This window comes from Caenorhabditis remanei, chromosome III (assembly GCF_010183535.1).
Source record: "Caenorhabditis remanei strain PX506 chromosome III, whole genome shotgun sequence".
Classification (NCBI taxonomy): Eukaryota; Metazoa; Nematoda; class Chromadorea; order Rhabditida; family Rhabditidae; genus Caenorhabditis; species Caenorhabditis remanei.
In genome coordinates, this window is record NC_071330.1 from 14,016,577 (window position 1) to 14,037,458 (window position 20,882).

Below are 20,882 nucleotides of genomic sequence, written 5' to 3' on the forward strand. Positions count from 1 at the left end.
AGTGAAAAAATTAGAAAAATTACTTTTTCTTAATCTGTAATTTTTTGATGTTGTTTTGTAGAAAAACTCAAGACACGTCTTTTGTTGCATGTTTCGGCTAATTTGAAGCTTTTTTTGAGGAGTTATGAAGATTTTTTCGAATGCATTACTTTTGACTTCTGGAGCTCTAGCACGATGCTCAGGAGTTGAGAAGCCAATTCAACATAATTTTTTGTTTATTTGAACATGTTCCATCATTTTGACATCAAAAACTCAATAACTCCAAGAGAAAAATAAAAAGTTTTTTTTCGGATTTTCAAATCAAGATCAGGAAAAATCGATTATCGAAAAAATCAGTGATGGAAGTTTTTCAAAAAATATATTTTCTGATTGCTGAATACTTTGGCTTCGTTTTGAAAAAAAGTTTAGGCAAAACGGACATGATTCAGCTGAGTTACACATAAAAGTACCTAGGGGTACTCACTTATGCTCGCTACTGTATCTCAAAAAAGGGCGGAGTTACCAAAAAGTTGTCAATTACAAAAATGGGAAAAACTTTAAAAGCTACATGTTGTTAGTTAACAATCTTCAGGTTGTTCTAACCAATTTTGAAATATACCGGTATGAAAAAAAGTTTTCACCAACTATAACTTTTCAAACTCCCAATATTTTTTGTAAATTCAAAATGTGTTTTTTATTAGTTAACAGCTTTTTTCTAGCTCCGCCTTCTCTTGAGATACACCTCTTCAAAGTCAGAGTGTCTCGTTTCTCTCAAAATATGTCCATAATGGAAATTAGGTAAATTTTATTGATTTTCAGCAATGAAAATCTCATTCTTTACCTTCAGAATCTTCCGAAACCTCGGAATAACTTCAAATAAAAGCAATAAATATTAGAATTTAAAAAAAAAATAGGGAGAAGATTGTTCGACAAGCCATTCACTAGGCTATCTTGAATACATTCTGATGGAAATATGTGGGGAAGGAAAGATAGGACGTTCGTGGTTGTGTCTCTGTTGGTAACCTTTTTCTATCTCCTTCCAGCTGTCACCGTCATGAATGTCTCTTTGTTGTGTCTCTTTGTGTGACTTTTCTCACTATTTGTACAACGTGCTTCTGCCAGCTAGCCGGGGGGATATTTCGATAACATGATTTTTCATCGGACTCATAATATGTAATGTCCCTGTCAAGAAAAATTCAAAAGAATGACCTCAATGCGGGTTGCAAAAACACACAGAAGTAATAAGTAAAACAAACAACTGTATTCACAACGAATTAGCTGCCAGTTTTAGCTAAAAACGATGAGAAACACACAAAATCAAGAGAGAAACCACGTTTTGATATAAATTCAATCTGAAACACGCACAACAACACAAAACACAACTTTTTGCGGAATAGCCAATTTATTCCAAGCCCAACTGGCTACAAAATGCAATAAACTCAAGTAAAACAACACAATTTGGGAATAATACCCAAGAAGAGGTAAGAAAACAAAAATAAAACGGCTTCACAACGGTACACACCGTCGCTACAGCCACAAACTGAAGAGCGAGCCTTCTCTTTGATGACTTTTCTCTTGCACCACTAAAGCGCCCAGGCACCAAGATTGCGCCAAGCTTTTCTTTTGCGTATTTTGAGTGTTTATGGACTTCGGGAGGGAAATTTAAATAAGTCTTTTTAGAGAAAAGACTACACATGACAGAATATTCCGGTGAAACACCGGACAAATAATCTCTAGTAAATAGGGAGACGGTTAATCGCGACAATTCTCATCTCACGACGAATGGATTGCAATTGTTCGTAGGACATGTGGTGGGTCCGGACTGGATAGACCATCCGGGAATCCACATCGAATATAGTTATCAGAGCCAACCTCGATCCATGGAGGAGTTGCGAATACGTCCCCTCCGCGTCTATGTAAAGAGGCCACGAAGAACCAACTCTGAGTTCATTTTGCATGATTTTCACGATTTCAGCAAAGTTGGAAGTGGTATGGTGGTTAATATGGTCGAACTTGTCGTAAGAGTAATCAGTAGGGAATTGCTCGTAGGGGAGGGTTCTGTAGACATTGATAGACCTTCTCACCAATACTCTCTCCAATTTCCTGAGAAAGTATGCATCCAATTCGATGAGGTCATTGTTATCTCTTATCAGTTCAAACAGTGCAACTCCCACTCCTCTCGAGAATCCAAATTGTCCTCCAAAATAGAGAATATCCCGGATCGCTCCTGGGGAGAAACGAACTCCTCCGTCCAGCTTACTCCTCAATTGAGAAACCTTGACATTGTCTTCGGCTCATCCCTGTTTTTTTATTCTGAAAATAAAATCTCTATGGGACACACAAAAATGAGCCAAAAATTAATTTGAGAAGTTTTTGCTTAATTTTGACTAAAAAATCAGCATTTTCAGCTCAAAATTCAACAGACAACAGAAAACAGGCAATCCGTCGGATGCCTTCGAGAAACAACTTCTCAATTATTATGAGCTAAATCGCGAGAAGTGAAATGATAGCAGAAAAACGCCGATTTTCTGGTCAAAACTGAGAAAAAACTGAATTTTGGACTGAAAATATCGTTTTATAGGTCGAAATTACACAAAATCTGGATTTTGGGCTGAAAATATCGTTTTATTGGTTGAAATTACACAAAATCTGGATTTTGGGCTGAAAATATCGTTTTATTGGTTGAAATTACACAAAATCTGGATTTTGGGCTGAAAATTCCGATTTTTGAGTCAAAATTAAGTGAAATTAATATTTGGCTCATTTTTATTTGTTTTTTCATTTGCCTAAACTGTATATCTTATTGCACCGTACTGCAGAAATGATTGTAAATGGAATAAATAATCCATGTTATCATCTTCTACAAGAAATCTTTATTCACATAATTTTTTGTTATTTTTGTTACTGACGTCAACCCCAGAAAACAAACATTTCCCACTGAGAATTTGGAATGTATGTCCCATCAGATTTTTTTCAAGTTTTAAAGGTGTCAAAATGATGTCATACCTCATAAAATTTAGAGAAAAATCCTTAAATTATTTAAAAAGTCATTTTTGAGGCTTCTGGGTCCTTTTGGCACTGAATTCTCAAAAATCTATGGTTCTGGCGGAACTTTTTTTGTCATAAACTAGTTTTCGCGCTGACTTTTTACATTAAAAGTGCATTTTTTCAGAAAATAAATTCAGAAATTGGTCTCAAGAAACTGATAAAAATCTCGAAGACTGTCTGGCGCATCTTTGACGCGTTTGCTTCTTGATTTTTTTCTTAACTTGGAGATTCTCATCCTCAATTAAACATAAAACTAAGCTGGTGCGCCTTTGGCGCGTTTTCAGGGGAATTATTTCGCAATTTCATAAGAAATAAACTATTTTTACCGTGATTTTTACAATGTTAAGGTTGCAGACATGTTGACTTACCTTCCAAATCCTTCGAAACGTCGAGAAACTTTAAATAAAATAAATAATATTAGAATTCAATAAAAATAGGGAAAAAATTGTTCGACGAGCCATTCAGTAGGCTATCTCAATACACACTGATGGGGAAATGTGGGGAAGGAAAGAGCAAAGACGCTAGTGGTTGGGTGTGTGCTCTGTGTCTCTGTGTGACCTTTATCTTGGTCACCGTCATAAAACTCTCATTTTACAAAAGGTGTCACTTCGTCTCTGTGGCTCTTTTCCAATTTGAAAATGCGATTTTCCGTCGAAAAGTAGAAAAAATAAAGATTTTTGCGTAAAAATTGTCTGAAAAGTGTCAAAAAACAGAAGAGTTTCGTAACGGGTTAACATTTATTGTATTATAAAAAAATAAAACAGGTTATTTATTGAAAGAACAGAAAAAAATAGTAAAAGAACAGAAAAAAGAAAAATAACTAGAGACGGGAGCAGAGACGGGAGCAGAGACGGGAACCTCAGATGTTGGGTCGGAAGTCGGTAAGGTCTGAACTCTGAAAAAATGCTAGAATTAACAAATCTCTGAAGAAACAACTCACTATTTGGACGAAGGGTGAGGAGAAGGAGGAGAAGACGTGGACAGAGGGATTGGAGCGTCGGAGGATCTGAAGAAACATTAAACTTAACGAATCTTTAAAGGAAAAAAACAACTCACTTTTTGGATAGGGAGACGTGGGTGTGGGAGAAGTGAATTTCGAGACTGAAAATTAGAGAATTAGCGAATCTTTAAAGGAAAAGAACATACTTGTCATCCGGGCCGAAACGGGCCGACACGGGCCGGCGCGTAACTCGCGTCAAAATGAATATTATGAGCTGAAAAATACACCAAAGTGTAGATCTCAACGAGTTCTATCTCCGTTACCTACTACGGGCCGGATGGCTATTTGTTAATGTACCGCGGGCCGGGAAAAAGTGCCAAAAACGCGAAAATGGCCAAAAAAGCCATTCTAGCCCGGCCCGCGGCATATTAACGAATAGCCATCCGGCCCGTAGTAGGTCACGGACATAGAACTCGTCGAGATCTACATTTTGGTATATTTTTCAGCTCATAATATTCATTTTGACGCGAGTTACGCGCCGGATCGGTTGACAAGTATAGAAAAGACATACCTTCACATCGCCATACGCCAATTAAAAAACCTCGGAGCCCCAGCTCGGCGAACTGGACGCGGTGGATCTAAATGAAAATTTACAAAAATGTATTTGTATTTAAAACTTACCGTACTGCCATTCAATATAGCTACCTATATTAAAATAATGCAGTGCCACCGCGTCCATTGCGGCATATTGCTTCTGGTCTTCCCTCAATCTTTCCACCGTCCAATTACTGAGAGTTTCAGTTTTAATGATCCGCGCGCCTACGGCATCAGCCGCATTCAGGAGTGAGATCTGCTGACCTATAACTGTTTTTTGAGGTTTTTCGAGGCGAAAAACGGATGATTGGGTTTTGAGATAAAAATTAGTTTTTTATTGGCAAAATATGGAAGATCATAGTAGGTGACATTGAAAACTAAAAAAGATTTCTCAAATAGAAAAAATTAACTATTTTTTACCGTGATTTTTGGAATTTTAAAGTTGCAGACATGTAGGCTTACCTTCAGAATCCTCCGAAACATCGAGAAACTACATATAAAAGTAATAAATATTAGAATTCAATAAAAATAGGAAGAAAATTGGTCGACGAGCCATTCAGTAGGCTATCATGAATACATATTGATGGAGAAATGTGGGGAAAAGACGCTAGTGGTTGGGTGTGTGCTCTGTGTGACCTTTGTCTTGGTCACCGTCTCATTTTTCAAAAGGTGTCACTTCGTCTCTGTGGCTCTTTGTGTGACCTTTCTCACTTTTAGAATAAACATATGTGTCCCTACCAACAAGCCAGCTAGCCGGGGTGGGGGGGGGGGACATTTCGATAACAATGATTTTTTTATGACTCATGATATGTAGCAGAAAATTTCAAAACCCCGCCCCTAAACCCAGCCCCTATGTGGTTAAGGGCGCCTCAAAAAACATCTATTTTTGTAAACTCCGCCCGCCTCCCCCTGTGTTATAACTTTGCCATCATATGGTTAAGGGATGGCTTAAAATAATCTTTTTTGGTGAAGCTGGAAAATACAGTACGATATGATATAGAATGTTTCAAAAAAAATGTTTCAAAATGTGTGACTGTGTGTTTTGATATCATAAATCAAATAATATTCCCATATTATTAATTAAATGTTATTTCACCTTTACACTATTTTGATTTACACCTACCTGTAACTAAAAATATTAAAATAATGAAAAATTGAGTACTGTTTGTATATATATACCCCCGGATCTCTAAACCTAGTTTTCAAAATACCCCAATGATGTGAAAACATGTGAGAATTACGAAATATGGAACAATTGTGAAATAACAAGTGTTCATATGAATAAAACATGTTAAAAATGTGTTCAAAGTTGCTGAATAATGGACGAACCGTTAAGTTATCAAGGTTCGTTTCATTTTCTCGTTTGTTAAATGTAAAATTTCTATTTTCAGAATCTATGAATTTTTGGAAAGAAACTACCCTGATGAACTTCTAGAGTACCATGATTGGCTCAAGCAATTGAAAACCTGATTTTCTTTTTTCATCTGAATAAAAAGTATTTGAATAGAAACTATTTTTGATCTTTTATTTAAAAAAAACATGGAATTCCATGAAAAAAAAGTTATATTATATGAATACTATTTTTAAAGGGTTAGGATACTTGGACCAGCCGGTCTTTTTTTGACAATCAAAACAGAAATGTTCATAAACATTATTCAATAGAGATTAATCACTTCCTCCTCTTCAAGGATGTTGGAATGATTCTTATGACCGGGCGATTAGCAGCTGTTAGTCTTCGTCCATATCGTATCATAAAATACTTTTCAATCGTTATATATTCTCTCATGAGACGATAAAAGAACATGCCTCGCGAGAACTGCAATATACAAAAATAGTTTATGAGTAATACGGCACGACAAACTTACTTGAACTTCTCAATTATAATATTTCCTGGGACTGAGTCTCTTGTACGGTGTAAAAAAGAAATGTTCACCCAGCCTATTTGGTTGAGGCGCGCGTTGACCACGCGTGTTCTCATGGTTTCCCAATGGGGACATACGCGGTCCAAATATTGAACTAAGATCTCAGCCATCACGAGGAAACACTGAAAGAAAAGTATGTGAATAAAACTAGCCGAACAAAATCTAAAAATGAACAACTTTGTGGAAATGCAAGTACTTTTGTACCCTAGCAGCACATATAACGGCCCACCCACTTTTGACCAAAAAATCCGACACTGAAAAATGTCGAATGTAAAGCACTATAACAAAGTGGTCTCTCCCACTCCTACAGGTGCTCATTAGGTGTCGCGCTTTTCAAGGGTCAAAAGGATAGACTAATTATATGTACACTCCGACATAATAGGCGTCACACCTCGAGAAGACCAACCTCGTCCAATATTCAGACACACCTTTAGAAAAACTGTTTACTACTTTCAGCGTTGGGAAACTATGGACCGGGCCGGCTCCTGTAGAAATTTGATTTTTTTGCCAAAAAAGATAGCAACTGTAGCGTAAGAGAATTTTGACTAATTTTTAAATGAAATTTTCAAAAAAAAATTGTGAAAAAATTGTGCACATTTTTTGAACCCGACAGCCCAACCAGGCTTGTTCAAAACCGGAAATCGGAATTTCCGATTTTTCCGATTTTCCCCGACTTTTTTCGGAAAATTTTTCCGACGGTAAATTTTCCGATTTTTTTTCGGAAAACTTTTCCGACCGGAAATTTTCCGATCAGTTTCTTCGGAAAATCGTCGGAAAATTTTCGGAAAATTTTCGGAAAATAGTCGGAAAATCTCATTTTTTGAGGTACTGAAAACATGTAAAATACTCGGTTGACGGGTTTTGGCTATCCGAATGTCGGTCCTGATAATTAATTTGTTTATTTTTTGCTTACTCTCGATAATATTATTGATATTTCAATTATATTCCTTGATTTTAGGCCCAAATAAATAGTTTTTTGCTTTTTTCCGTAATTTTCCGAATTTTCCGGTTTTTTCCGAAAAAAAATTTCGGAAAAAATTTCGGATATCCAATTTTCCGAAAAGGAAAATCGGAAAAAAAATTTCGTTTCCGATTTTCCGAAAACTTTTTTCCGAACAAGCCTGAGCCCAACCCGGAATTTCCCAACACTGTGATATACTAAAATATATTTGAAAAGTACATAATCCGCTAAAAAACGGTTATAGAAACTCTAAAAACTGAAAATGAACTATTTCTTACAGTGATTTTTACAATTTTAAGGTTGCAGACATATTGGTTGATATATTACTTACCTTCAGAATCTTTCGAAACATCGAGAAACTTCAAATAAAGTAATAAATACTAGAATTCAAAAAAAATAGAGAGAAGATTTGTCGACAAGCCATTCAGTAGGCTATCTTGAATACATACTGATGGAAATATGTGGGGAAGGACAGAGAGGGGGGGGGGGTGTTGTGTCTGTGTCTCTGTTGGTGACCTTCCAGCTGTCTTGGTCACCGTCACGAACATCTAATTAGACAAAAAGGGTCCCTTTGTCTCTGTGTATGTCTTTGTGTGACCATTCTCATTATTTGTACAACGTACTTATCTGCTGCCAGCGGGGAAACATCTTATAAGCCTTTACGCGCTAAATAACGCGTCTGAGGTGCGCCAGGTACGAAAAATACAACAATACATACTCACCCGCCAATTCAAACGTGTTCGAGGTGCGCCAGTTTAATGTCAACTATTCAGAAAATATATTTTCAGTCAAATTTTGCATTTTTCCGATCAAAAAGAGCATTTTTAAGCCATTTTCAGAATGAAATCTTTTTGAAAAAAAAATTTGATTCGGTAACGTGAAAATTGTAAAAATCAAAAAAATCGGTAATTTCTCATGAAATAGCGTACTTAGCAGTGTTGTTGGGAATTCCGACTTCCGACTTCCGGGTTTTTTTCACTTCCAACTTCCGACTTCCGGATAAGAAATTTCACTTCCGACTTCCGACTTCCGAGTAAGGAATTTTACTTCCGACTTCTGTCATTACATAACGGTGAAATTTCGGAAAAGTAAATTTCGCAGAAATACATGGAAAAATGGTCTAAAAGGACAGAAAATTGGTTTTTCTTCAGCCAAAAACTAATTTTCCACAGATTTTCGCGAATTTTATGATCTTTTTCTAGGAGTTTTTGAATCTTTGCGAAAAAATCTAATACCGACTTTCGACTTCCGACTTCCGGGTGTTTTTTTTTACTTCCGACTTCCGACTTCCGACTTCCGACTTCCGGATAAGAAATTTCACTTCCGACTTCCTGATAAGAAAAATCACTTCCAACTTCCGACTTCCGACTTCCGGGTGTTTTTTTTACTTCCGACTTCCGACTTCCGGATAAGAAATTTTACTTCCAACTTCCGACTTCCGGATAAGAAAATTTTCACTTCAGGGGATTCTGTATTCAAGTTATGTAACTGCGGAATTTTATTATCAAACTTTTTTTTTGAGGACTTTTTACTAAAAATTTAAAAAATTTAAAGATGATTGGTGAGAAAAAGCTGGCGTACATCCCATGGATTGGAGGGAGACCCGCAAGTGTTGAATAACTCATCTCTGAAAAAAAATTACGCTGAAATTAGCGATAAGAGTATTGTATAACCATACCCTGTGTATCCCTGTCATTACTCCCGCGAAGAAGTCTGTCGAGAGTTGGTTTTTCCGGTACCTGGGAAAGAGAATATTGTTTGAAGTCAGAGGATAATCAAACATTTGAAAAAAAAAACCCCAGATTACAGTATTATTCTCAGAAGACAAAAAAAACCACTATTTATATGGGGGAGGGTCTGAGGATTTTTTGGTGGTGCGCTCTCAAATATAGACGCAGAGAAGCTAGACTGTCTGGTTTCTCTGCGTCTCTCTTTTCTCACAGAAACATTTGCTATTTCTATTTTAACTCAGCGGGGTGAATAGCTATCAAAAAGTTTTCAACTACAAAAATGATTAGTATACATTTTTTTCACATTTTTTGCAGTTAACAATTTTTTGACAACGTCTCAAAGATTAGTATCTCGCAACTACATGAAGTCTACCACAAAAGTTTTATGACTCTAATAGTTACGCCACTTTACAACTAATCTTTTTTTTGAAAACGCTTACCGGGATGACCAATCGATGATCGGCAGTCTTCTTTTCACCGCTTTTTTGAAGCCGTTCCTGGTGAAGACGAGGCCAAAATTTTTGACCTTTCGCTTCACCCAATTATCGCCATCTTGCCTGCCATATCCGTGAAGGCTATCGTACTCTTCCTGAAAATAAAAAATAGAATATTCTGATATTATTTGAGTTTTTTTCAGCAAAGCTATCAGTTTTTCGAAAAAAAACTGAATTTAACACAAATTTAACCATTTTTAGGGGCTTTTTACAACAAATCTACTAATTTCAACTTGAAAACACTCAAAAAATTAAGATTTAAATTTCTAGGCCACCGATTTGGGGGTTTCCCCTGTTTTTAAGCGATTTTTAAGCGATTTTACCATGATTTTTGGCTCTGAAAACGTGAAAAATCGCTCGAAAATAAAAATTTGGGTCTCTAGGCCACCAGTTTGGTATTCCAGGCCACAGGTGTCATTTCTGAGAGTATGTGGCCGGTGGTTTTTGCAACGTTTTTGGCGATTTTTGATGAAAAACACCTAGAAAATCGGAAATCGAAAATTTGGGTTTCTAGGCCACCAATTTGAAAATTTTTAGGTCATGCTATCATTTTTAGTTTTAGTGTTCAAATGACTTTTCATGCTGCCGTCCACTTTTTTGTGACAGTTCCATTTTTCCGAGTTCTAAAAGCAAAAACCCTTCATCGGGTCGTCCTGTCATGGAAATTTAAATGTATTGTCTGTTTGCTTATCGCTGGTGCAAAATGGAGCAGTGCCAGGTACACCGATACACAATTTGCATTTGAATTGATCCATTGTTGTCTTATAAGGCGCCGATTGATAGGTGATACGGAAAGGCTGTGCATGGTAAAGAAGAGTTGTGCCACGTGACTACATATATGTAAAAAATCGGAAAAATTGAGTCGCAATGTTTTATATCTTTCTGCTATCGCTGGCAAAAGAAAAAACAATAAAAATTTGAAATTTGAACTATATCTCATCTCTTTAAGAGCTTTCAAAAAAGTATAATCATGGCCTAGTAAGGTCCCACCACGAAAACTACAGTAACCCGGTTAAAAGACACATTTTGTAGTTTCGCGGTGAGACCAAAATTGGTCATGATTACACTTATTTTTGAAAATCAGCAATTTTTTCGATTGTCATCATAAAATGCTTGGGATAATTATTGAAATACTTCTAAAAATTGGATAAAAACCAAGAAAAAGTGACTTTCTGAATGTCTGGCGCACCTTTGACGCGTTTGTTCTCACAAGGGAAATCTTTGGAGACGTCACTTTCAAACGACCTATAAATTTAATTATAGGTATTTTCGACCACGGGGAGTCCATTTCTGCAGTCAAAACCTGCTAAATGTATCCGCGAGCCGAGTTATGAGCTCTCAAACATTTCACATGGATAATCTTTTTCATATGGAATTCCAAATTGGCAAGTAGTATACGCAAGATATTATCATTTTTGAGACGTACAATCACGGGTAAATCGCTGGGGAACACGAATGGAACCGTGCGGTGGCGTATATGCGGCCGATTTGGAATTCCATGTGAATAGGCTTAACCATATGACAAAGTTTGAGAGCTCATAACTCGGTTCGCAGATATATTTAGCAGGTTTTAACTGCAGAAATTGACTCCCCGTCGTCGAAAATACCTATCACTAAATTTATAGGTTGTTTGAAAGTGGCGTCTCCAAAGACTTCCCTTGTCAGATTTTTAAAAGCAACTTTGAGATTCTCATCCTCAATTACGTATTAAACTAGGCTGGTGTGCCTTCTTCGCATTTCATGAAAAACTAACACCGTGATTTTTACAATTTTAAGATTTTAGACATGTTCTTACCTAGAGAATCCTCCGAAACCTCGAACAACTTCAAATAAAAGAAATAAATATTAGAATTCAATAAAAATAGGGAGAAAATTGGTCGAAAGCCATTCCGGGAGGCTCTCTTGATGCAAACTGATGGAGACATGTGGAAAGAGAGGACGCTTGGTGTTGGAGGTGTCGCTATGTCTCTGTGTCTCTGTGTCTCTAGCTGTGACCGTTTGCACTTTTTGCATAAACACGCCCGTGCCAACTAGCCGGAACATTTCATATCATGAGTCATATTACCCATTTTGACCGCTCGCTCAAAGGACGACCCAGGGACGGAAGGATTTTTTTGGAAAGGAAGACGGAATGATCAATTTGAGGAAAATCATCCCTGAAAACGAATTTTTGTCGTTTTTTTATACGAGGATAAAACATGATACATTTTATTTATGAAAAAAGAAATATGCATAATAATTTATAAAGATCCATTTCCAGTTCTCAAACTTTGCTCTGGAGAGTTTGACGGCAAGCAACGGCGTGAGAGATCAATCTGTAAAAAGAGGAACCGTTATTACAAATAGATAGGGACGTTTCAATATAATATTTTATAAGAAATTTCCGATTTTTTGGCAAACATTAAAAACTGTGACTTTTATATGATAATCTCAAAATCGCTTTCAAAAATCTAGGAACAAACGCGTCAAAGGTACGCCAGACAGTCAAAAAGTATTTCTTAAAATTTCTATCTGATTTTCAACCAATTTCTGAATTTATGTTCTGAATAAAAAACACTTTTTAATGTAACAATAAGCGCGAAAAGTAGTTAATCGCAATTTTTTTGAAAAAAAAAACGGCGAAGGTACGCCAGCGACACACTGAAGTTCCCACTAACTCGCGTCGAAGTTGCGCTAGACTACTTATATTTTTGTTGGAAACCCACTTAGGAAGACGCGCCTCAGGTGCGCCAGATTATATTTTTCGTTTTGAAACGCCTCAAAAATCGATATTTCAACTCGAAACTGTTGAAAAATCGCAAAAAATCCTGAATTTGGATCGAAAACGAGACAGGAAATTGATTTTGAGCTCAAAAAATCCAGCTTTTAGCTGTGTCTTAATTCAAAATCTCATTCTCGACTTAAAATCTGGAATTTTTCACTCAAAAATAGAATTTCCATCCTATTTTGAGTGCTTTTCAATGAAAAAAAGCTCAAAAATCGTTTATTTTTAACGGAAAAACAAAATTTTTGAGCTACAAACCCGATTTCTTCCGATTCAGAGCCATCATATTAGCCAAAATTGCGTGCAAATCAGAGTTGAGCGGAATGCGGTTTTTGAAATGGCGGAAGGCGGAAGGCGGAAAGCGGAATGAACAATTTTTGGGCGGAAAGCGGAAGGCGGAAGGCGGAATTTAAAAAATATCGGCGGAAAGCGGAGAGCGGAAGGCGGAAGCGAAAATTTTTTGGCGGAAGGCGGAAGGCGGAAAGCGGAATGGAAAAAAATGCCAAAAGGCGGAAGGCGGAACACAATGTCGCTTTCAAAAATACGATTTTGGCCTTATTTTGTAGTAAAAAACACTAAAATGGTTAAATTTGAGTTAAATTTTGTTTTTTTGATAAAAACTGATAGCTTTGCTGCAAAAAACCACAAAAATATCAGTAAATTGGAATCAAATTTTCAAGCTGAGGAAAAAATCTTTGAACAGCGGAAGGCGGAAGGCGGAAAGCGGAAATAGGAAAATGTTTGGCGGAAAGCGGAAAGCGGAAGGCGGAAAGAAAAAAGTGGCGGAAAGCGGAAGGCGGAAGGCGGAAGGCGGAATTCCGCTCAACTCTGGTGCAAATTGCAATTTTACAGTAAAATGGGTTTGAAACCTGATTTTTGGCTCGGATATTGAGTTTTCCCCTGGAAAACTGGGCTTAGAACCTCTAAAATTGATTATAAAATGCTGGGAAACGCGTCAGAGGTGCGCCAGGCCTTCTGGAATTTTCTCAAAAATGAGTTCAATGAGTTTTCAGCCTACTTTGACTGATTTTCAATGAAAAAAAGCTCAAAAATTGTTGATTTTCAACGGAAAAACACAATTTTTGAGCTAAAATTCGGTTTCTTCTTTGAAGCCTCGCCTTTAGTACTAGTCTTTATCTATGTATCCACAGGGGTGCGCGACGCAAAGTCTCTTAAACGCGCTTCGTCTCACAGCGGTTGGCACGGTGCCAAAAACAGACTTGGCTGAGTGTGTTTGTCGTATCTTTCAATAAAAACCGCGACGCGTACGCAACGCGAGGGGAAAATGCAAAACTTTTCGTTGCGGACCTTACGCCTCGCACCCCTGTGTGTATTTAAAACTGTCTTAAATTGAGTAACTTAAAAACTCACTAATTACAATCCTCCTTCGGAACTTTTTCTGTTTCTCCATTTTCCTTCTTCACCTTCTCCTTCTTCATCTTCACCATGTTTGGGTGCTCTTATTTTTTTGGAGCAGACGTGGCGACAGGTTTGGAGGGTGGCCACCGCAATTTGATCCGGGAAGTGAAAAGCGCCGGCACCGTTCCTGGTGATGGGATCGGTGCACATTTCACTCCCCGTTTTTTGAGTCCTCAATCAACGGGCAGCAGTCTGCGTCTATAAAAGTTCTAATTATGTAATATAATTTATATTCGTCTGAAACTGGAGAAAAATAAAAAAAACTCACGCCAGAACGGGTTTTGTGGCAGATTCTCTCGTTGGCCATGCAACATCGAATGTCTGTAATAATTCAAAAATTAGAAAAATTAAATTAAAATATGAAAACTTACGGTGCGCCTGGTCATCCTTCCGTTTGGCCTTCAAACGATCCTTGACTGGAGTGGCACTCATTCTCATTCTAAAAACTAAATTCGCACATATTCCGTATTAAAAAATTTGGAAAATTTGGGTTTTTTCGATCTGAAACAGCAATTTTTTACCCGCTGGCGCACCTCTGACGCGTTCTCAGACTGGCCGACAGTATTCACAAGCTTCTAAGCTCTTATCTGGCGTACCATTGCCGTTTTTTTCTTTTAAAAACTGTTTTTTTCCAGATAACAAATTCAGAAATTGGTTGAAATACTCAAAACATTATCATAAATCGAGAAAAATGACTTTCTGACTGTATGGCGCATCTTTGACGCGTTTTTACCTAGTTTTTAAAAAGTGATTTTGAGATTCGCATCCTCCATTACATATTAAACTAGTCTGGTGCGCCAGGCGTACATTTGCCATGAATTTAATTGATTTTTAGATGATTTTATGTCTAAAATCTCATTCCTTACCTTCAGAATCCTCCGAAACATCGATAAACTTCAAATAAAAGCAATAAATATTAGAATTCACAAAAAATAGGGAGAAAATTGATCGACAAGCCATTCAGTAGGCTATCATGAATACATAACTGATGGAGAACTGTGGAGAAGGACAGAGAGAGAAGAGGGTTTCTCGGTGTCTGTGTCTCTGTGTCTCCGTGTCACTAGTTGTGACCTTTCTCACTTTTTGAATAGACATACCCCTGCCAGCTAACCAGCCGGGAGACATGACATTTCATAATATACATGAGTATGTGATCATTGGAACACTAATGTTATCGGAATGGCGCCTGACATCTGCTGACCACGGGCCCCCTACGCACCCAAATGACCCAAGGGATTACTGACGCTTTAGCAGTGCGAATTCTTACTGTAGCTTAAAGGCGCATAGCGAAAAAGTTTTCATACAGCATATAAACATAATCACCCGTTTTTTGATCAAATTCAGTGTTTTGGTGTTTTATATCAAATAAATTTTTTGAAAAATGAAAATTTTGAAAATTACCAGTTTGAGGATAATTATTTCTCTATTCATCACTGGAAACAAATTTTAGTGTTTTTTGATTTCAAACTGTTATATCTCAAATACTGAGAACTGACCCAAAGTACGTCCAGGTAAACCAACGTTTAGGGAATTATCAACTTCAATCTTTATCTTCCCGACGAGCCGGATTCGATAAATTCTTCTTCGGTAAATTATTAATAGGAAAAATAGATATTGACTATACCAATTATTTTCAACTTTCATCTCACAATACCAGACGAGGCCACCTCTATCATTGGAAAACTCCAAGATCTAAAATTCGTGAGCATTTTTTCACTCACCGCGTCCTCAGTAAAATAGTTAGTCCTACGGCTCAATAAAACATTAAGCTTTCTCCAGTATTGCGGTACAACTGACATGAATAAGTATTCGCCCATCCAATAACACTAACAATTCATTTACCTTCCACGTGTTCACTATTCTCCCTCTATTTATTTCAAGTTCCCCCCCCCCCCCCCACCTATTGACCTTGCCACGTACTCTCACGTACGTATTTTAAATAAAAAATAAAAATATAAAAAAAGTAGGCGGAGCTATCTAAAAATTATCAACTACAAAAACATAGTCCTTATCATATTCTACATTTCTTTAGTCGACAACATTTTTCTAGCTCCGCCTACTTTTGAGATACATCTGTCTGAAAGTTGAGAACTGAAAAAAAACTAGAAAAACCTCGATTTTCTGGAATTTTTCACTGTTTTTTGAAAGTTTTCGATTTGAAAATTGCACAAAAACTCTCAAAAATCTGTCAAAACCTGAAAACCTGTAAATACAGAGAGAGAGCGCAGACAATCTGACTCTCTCGCTTCTCTGCGTCTCTCACTCTCCCTCTTATTCACCGTTAGAAATGCTTGTATCTCAAAAGTGGGCGTAGCTACTTTAAAATTGTCAACTACAAAAATGTAGTTCTTAAAGTTCAGTACATTTTTGTAGTTGAAAACTTTTTTCTAGCATCGCCCCTTTTTGAGATACATCGCTTTGAAATTTTGTGGAGACGCAGACAACTAGACGCTCTCGTTGTCTGCGTCTCTCACTCTCCTTCCAAAACTTCAAACGATCGTATCTCAAAACTCGGCGGCGCTAGAAAAAAACTTCCAACTAGTAAAATTTACAGAATTTCAAGGGCTATATTTTCATAATTGAAAATTTTCAGGTAGCTCCGCCCACTTTTGAGATACATGGCTTTATGAGGTATCAGCAATCTCAACCAATCTCAAGCGATCTCAATCATAAAACATGACAATTTTATACGTGAAAAAGAAAAATCACCAGACAACCATGAAAAAATATTGGCGAGCATTAGTAGTCAATTTGAATTCTCTCGATCCTTCTCCTCCACTGTCTTCATCCTCATCCTCTGTAACAACGTCTTCTTCTTCTTCTTCTTCTTCTTCTGAATCCCGATTTTTAATTATTTTTTCGTATTGATCGATTGCTTTTTGTGTCAATGGCTCCTCGTCAAAACCGACATGAAATCGCATTCCAACTGTCGCAGTCTTCCCGTCAGCTCGTTTAATGTCCACTCCTCCATTTATATGGAACATTTGAGTCGGGTGCCACGGGGATCTGAAATATATTAACATTTTAAATTTGTCCAGATTTTCAGCTCAATTTTAAGCCAAAAACCAAGAAAATAGCTCAACAATGAACAAAGTTAGAGATTTTCGAAAAATTTCGAAAATCAAAAAATCACAAAATCTACCGCAACCCGATCAGTTTTGTGTCAAGACCCTCGAAACTTAATTTTTCGAATTTAGCTCATCAAGACGATTCGAAAGAGTATAATCATTCCCTAGTAGGGTCCCACCACGAAAACTACAGTAACCAGCCAGAGTGTAAAGGCGCGTACCGTACTCTAAAGTATTTTTTGCAGCTAGTTTTGCCTGCAAGCATCAATTTGATTTAAAAAATTAAGACATTATCTTAAAAAATGAAAAAGTTACAGAGTTTCGAAACTTTTCGAAAAAGCATGATCTAAAAATCCTCAAATTGGTGGCCTAGAAACCCAAATTTCCGATTTCCGACAGATTTTTCATGGTTTTTGATGTTTTTTGTCAAAAATTGTTAAAAACATGTCAAAACTAGCCAAAAAATTGCAAAAATCGGTCTCAAACTCTCAGAAATTCCACGTGGCCTAGAATTCCAAACTGGCGGCCTAGAAACCCAAATTTTTATTTTTTCGAATGTTTTCAAATCGAAATTTGTCGATTTTGGCCACATTTTGTTGTAAAAAGCTCATAAAATCGGTATTTTTTTGAACAAGACTATGTTTGAAAAAAGTTCGAAAAATGGGTCTCACAACGAAAAAATGAAATTTGCGAATTTTGAGACTTAACTCAAATTTTTGAAACTTTCAGCAATTTTCATATAGAAATTCTAATTCCCGGCTGAATTCCCGAAATTTTGATACCCATATTGATAGGTTTTCAAAAAAAAAGTGTGCAGTGGTGGCCGAGTGGTTAAGGTAGACACTAGGAATCTGAGGTACCAGGGTTCGATTCCACATAGGGGAAAAGTTTTTTGTTTTTGCTAATATAGGTAGAAAATGTGTTTTTGATTGGTTTAGCACGCTAAAAATGTTGAAAAATGTGAGTTTTAGGGCGAAAATTTGATTTTGAAATTTTCAAAATCTCAATCCTGGAACAGAACTCACTTATAATCTCTTTTCACTGTCTTAACATCTCTCACTTCTCCCTCCAACCCCTCCAGAATAATACTCCATTCCAATTTCTCCTTCGCTTGGAACATATAGAACCCAATTCGTTCGTTCCCATGGTTTTCCAGACTCCAATTCTTCAAAAACAGGTTCAAATCTTGATTGGATAGCGTGGTAAGACCTCCATAGATATTCCGGCAGCTCAAAGATTTCAACTGGTCAAAATCCAGCCATTCGGAGACGGTTCCAGCGTTTAAATCATCGATTTTTCCTTGAAATTTAAAGTTTGCATGACGAGTTGATTGGTAGCGTTCATTGATGTATAATTTTCCGATATCTTTTTTGAGATTCTCCATGAACCAGTTCATATGACCATTATCGTATTGGCTACTGTTCACTGTCATTTCTGGAATCTTGATTACGGTATCCAGACATTTCATGAAGCCGTTCAAGTCATCGGTAGTCATCTCTGATCCAATATTAATATACATGGATCCAATTTCAGCCTTGAAGACCTCCCGGATTTGATCTACCAGCCTTGAGAATTCCCTCCCAGGATTTTCAGACCTGACACTTAAACTGTTTGCACCTTCTTCATAATCCAATGAGTTCGGGAAAACAAGAAAATGCCAAGATTCTTCGAGAAATTTCAACTCAAGTTTATAATGATCCATCACGGTAATATTCATTAGGCTCCGCCCCTTTTTCGCGGCCGACTTCATGGAGATTTCCTTTGTTTTGAGGGAGACTCGGGAGAATTGGAATCTGCAAAAAAAGATTATTTAGAATCGTACTTGTCAAGGCCCGGCTTCAAAAAATGGTCCTTTTTTCCAATGTTTTTTCAATTTTTCATCGAAAATGTGAACATTTTTGACTATTTTTCAGATTTTCTTCCAATTTTGAATCATAGTCGAAAATTTGACTTTTTCCCGAAAAAATTCAAAAAATTTCAAAAAATTCAAAAATTTGAAATTTGACTTTCGCTCCAGTTTGCTTGACAACTATTATATGTTTAGAATCGTACTTATCAAAACGCGTCTCAGGCGCGCCAGCGGATTTGAAAACATGATTTTCGCAAGAAAATAACCTAAAAAATTGGAAAATTAAGCCAAAATCAAAAAATTATGTGTTTCTCTAAAATGTTTAAATACGAAAATTGCAAATATTATCTGGTTTCAAATCAAATTTTACGATTTTCAGCTCATTCTGTTCGTTTTCAACAGATTTTGGCAATTTATAGGTTATTTTCATACAAAAATCCTGCTTCTGGGGCGCCTGGGACGCGTTTTGAACATAATTTTTTGATTTTGCTTCAAATTTTCCAATTTTAGTTTTTTTTCTTGCAAAACTCATGTTCAAAACGCGTCCAAAAGAAAAATTCAAATCAACTGGCGTGCCTGAGACGCGTCGTTTTGACAAGTCGTCAACAGAGTTGCATGGAAGTGAAAATTTCTTATCCGGAAGTCGGAAGTCGGAAGTCGGAATTGCATGCAACTCTGGTCGTCACATAACTCCATGAACTTACATCTCAATTGGATTCAAAAACTTGAAAATCAAATCGAAAACTTCTTCCGGCATGGAGAGAATTGTGGGAGGTTTAGATAGTGCTGCCATAGTCGTTGACGCCGCTGAAAAAAGAAAATTGTGTTAGTTTTCGAATAAAATTAATTAAGTAAAATACGTTAATTATTGTTTCATTTGTTAATTAGGGTGTCGAGAAAGGGTCACGCATGAGCTTAATTCTCACGTGAGTCTTCAATCGCTGAAAATCTCCGATTTGCAGATTTTTTGCGATTTTTCGCCGATTTTCAGCGATTGGGAATATTACGGTTAAAATCAGATGAAAATGCGAATTTTCTTATTGAAAAATGAAGATAATGTGAATTGAAAGTGCGACACCGCTGACAGAGAAAATGAGAGAGAGTGAGAAATCTATAGACGCAGAGAAAAAGAGGGGCGACCTATTTATTGATTTCGTCATTATTATTTGTGGAAGAAAAAAGGGAAACACCTTAGGCAAATGAGGAAACAGTGTGATAAGATGCGGGAAATGGCAATTTTAATACATGTTTTATTCGCGAACTGCATTGCGAAAAACTTTTTTTTTTTTTTTGAAATTTTCAAACTTGTCAAAAATCGGGTCGCATCAAACTGAGTTTTAAAAACTAAAGAATATACCAAAATGTAGAAAATCAGCGAGTTCTACGTCTGTGACCTACCAGGTGATGGAAATCGCAGAAAATCAACCAAAAATGTGATTTTTCGAAAAAAAAAATGTTAGAAAGGGGTCTTCCTAGGGAAGAAATACTAAATTTTCATGAAAATTGATCTGAAATTGATCAAAAACTCAATTTTTGAGCTCAAAATGTCAAAAAAAACCCAAAATGCAAAAATGAAATGCTGCCGAGGGGAATCGAACCCGCTCATTTTCCACCAAATCACTCGGGGGTTCGATTCCTCTTTCCGCCAAAAAATTTTTGCATTTTTTGTTTTCGCGGTTTTTTTTTTGACATTTTGGGCTCAAAAACATACTTTTAGTCTCTGAAAACCTCATTTTTCATCTAAAATAGACCTTCTGATCTCAAAAAACATACTTTTAACTTTCAAAATAGCCACCATATACCTTATTTCTCGTTATAATTCAGAAAATGTCACAAAAACCCAAAATCAAAAATGCAAAAAAAGTTTTGGCGAGGAGAGGAATCGAACCCCCGAGTGATTTGGTAGAAAACGGGCATCTTAACCACTCGGCCGGGAGTTGGTGGCGCCGGCCAAGAGTCACCAAATCACTCCGGGGTTCGATTCCCCTCCGCAGCATTTCTTTTTTTGCATTTTTGATTTTGGGTTTTTTGACATTTTGAACTTTTAAATTGAGTTTTTGATCAATTTCAAACCAATTTTCATGAAAAAAAAACCCATTTTTCCTTGAAATATA

General features: G+C 36.8%; 2 protein-coding genes across 2 annotated transcripts; both read right to left on the bottom strand.

Moving 5' to 3' along the window:
* Positions 1-1,712: 1,712 nt before the first annotated feature.
* GCK72_011274 (uncharacterized protein) lies at positions 1,713-4,180 on the bottom strand (the record flags this gene model as incomplete). The annotated part of the gene is made up of 5 exons (XM_053728336.1): positions 1,713-2,241; positions 3,396-3,423; positions 3,968-4,033; positions 4,084-4,128; positions 4,174-4,180. 5 exons carry the CDS (start codon positions 4,178-4,180, stop codon positions 1,713-1,715), a joined length of 675 nt encoding a protein of 224 aa, XP_053587913.1.
* A 12,376-nt stretch (positions 4,181-16,556) lies between these two features.
* On the bottom strand, positions 16,557-19,561 carry GCK72_011275 (uncharacterized protein; the record flags this gene model as incomplete). Its single annotated transcript, XM_003099525.2, has 3 exons — positions 16,557-16,857; positions 17,945-18,712; positions 19,473-19,561. The coding sequence occupies 3 exons, from the start codon at positions 19,559-19,561 to the stop codon at positions 16,557-16,559; spliced, it is 1,158 nt and encodes a 385-aa protein (XP_003099573.2).
* Between the last annotated feature and the right edge of the window lie 1,321 nt (positions 19,562-20,882).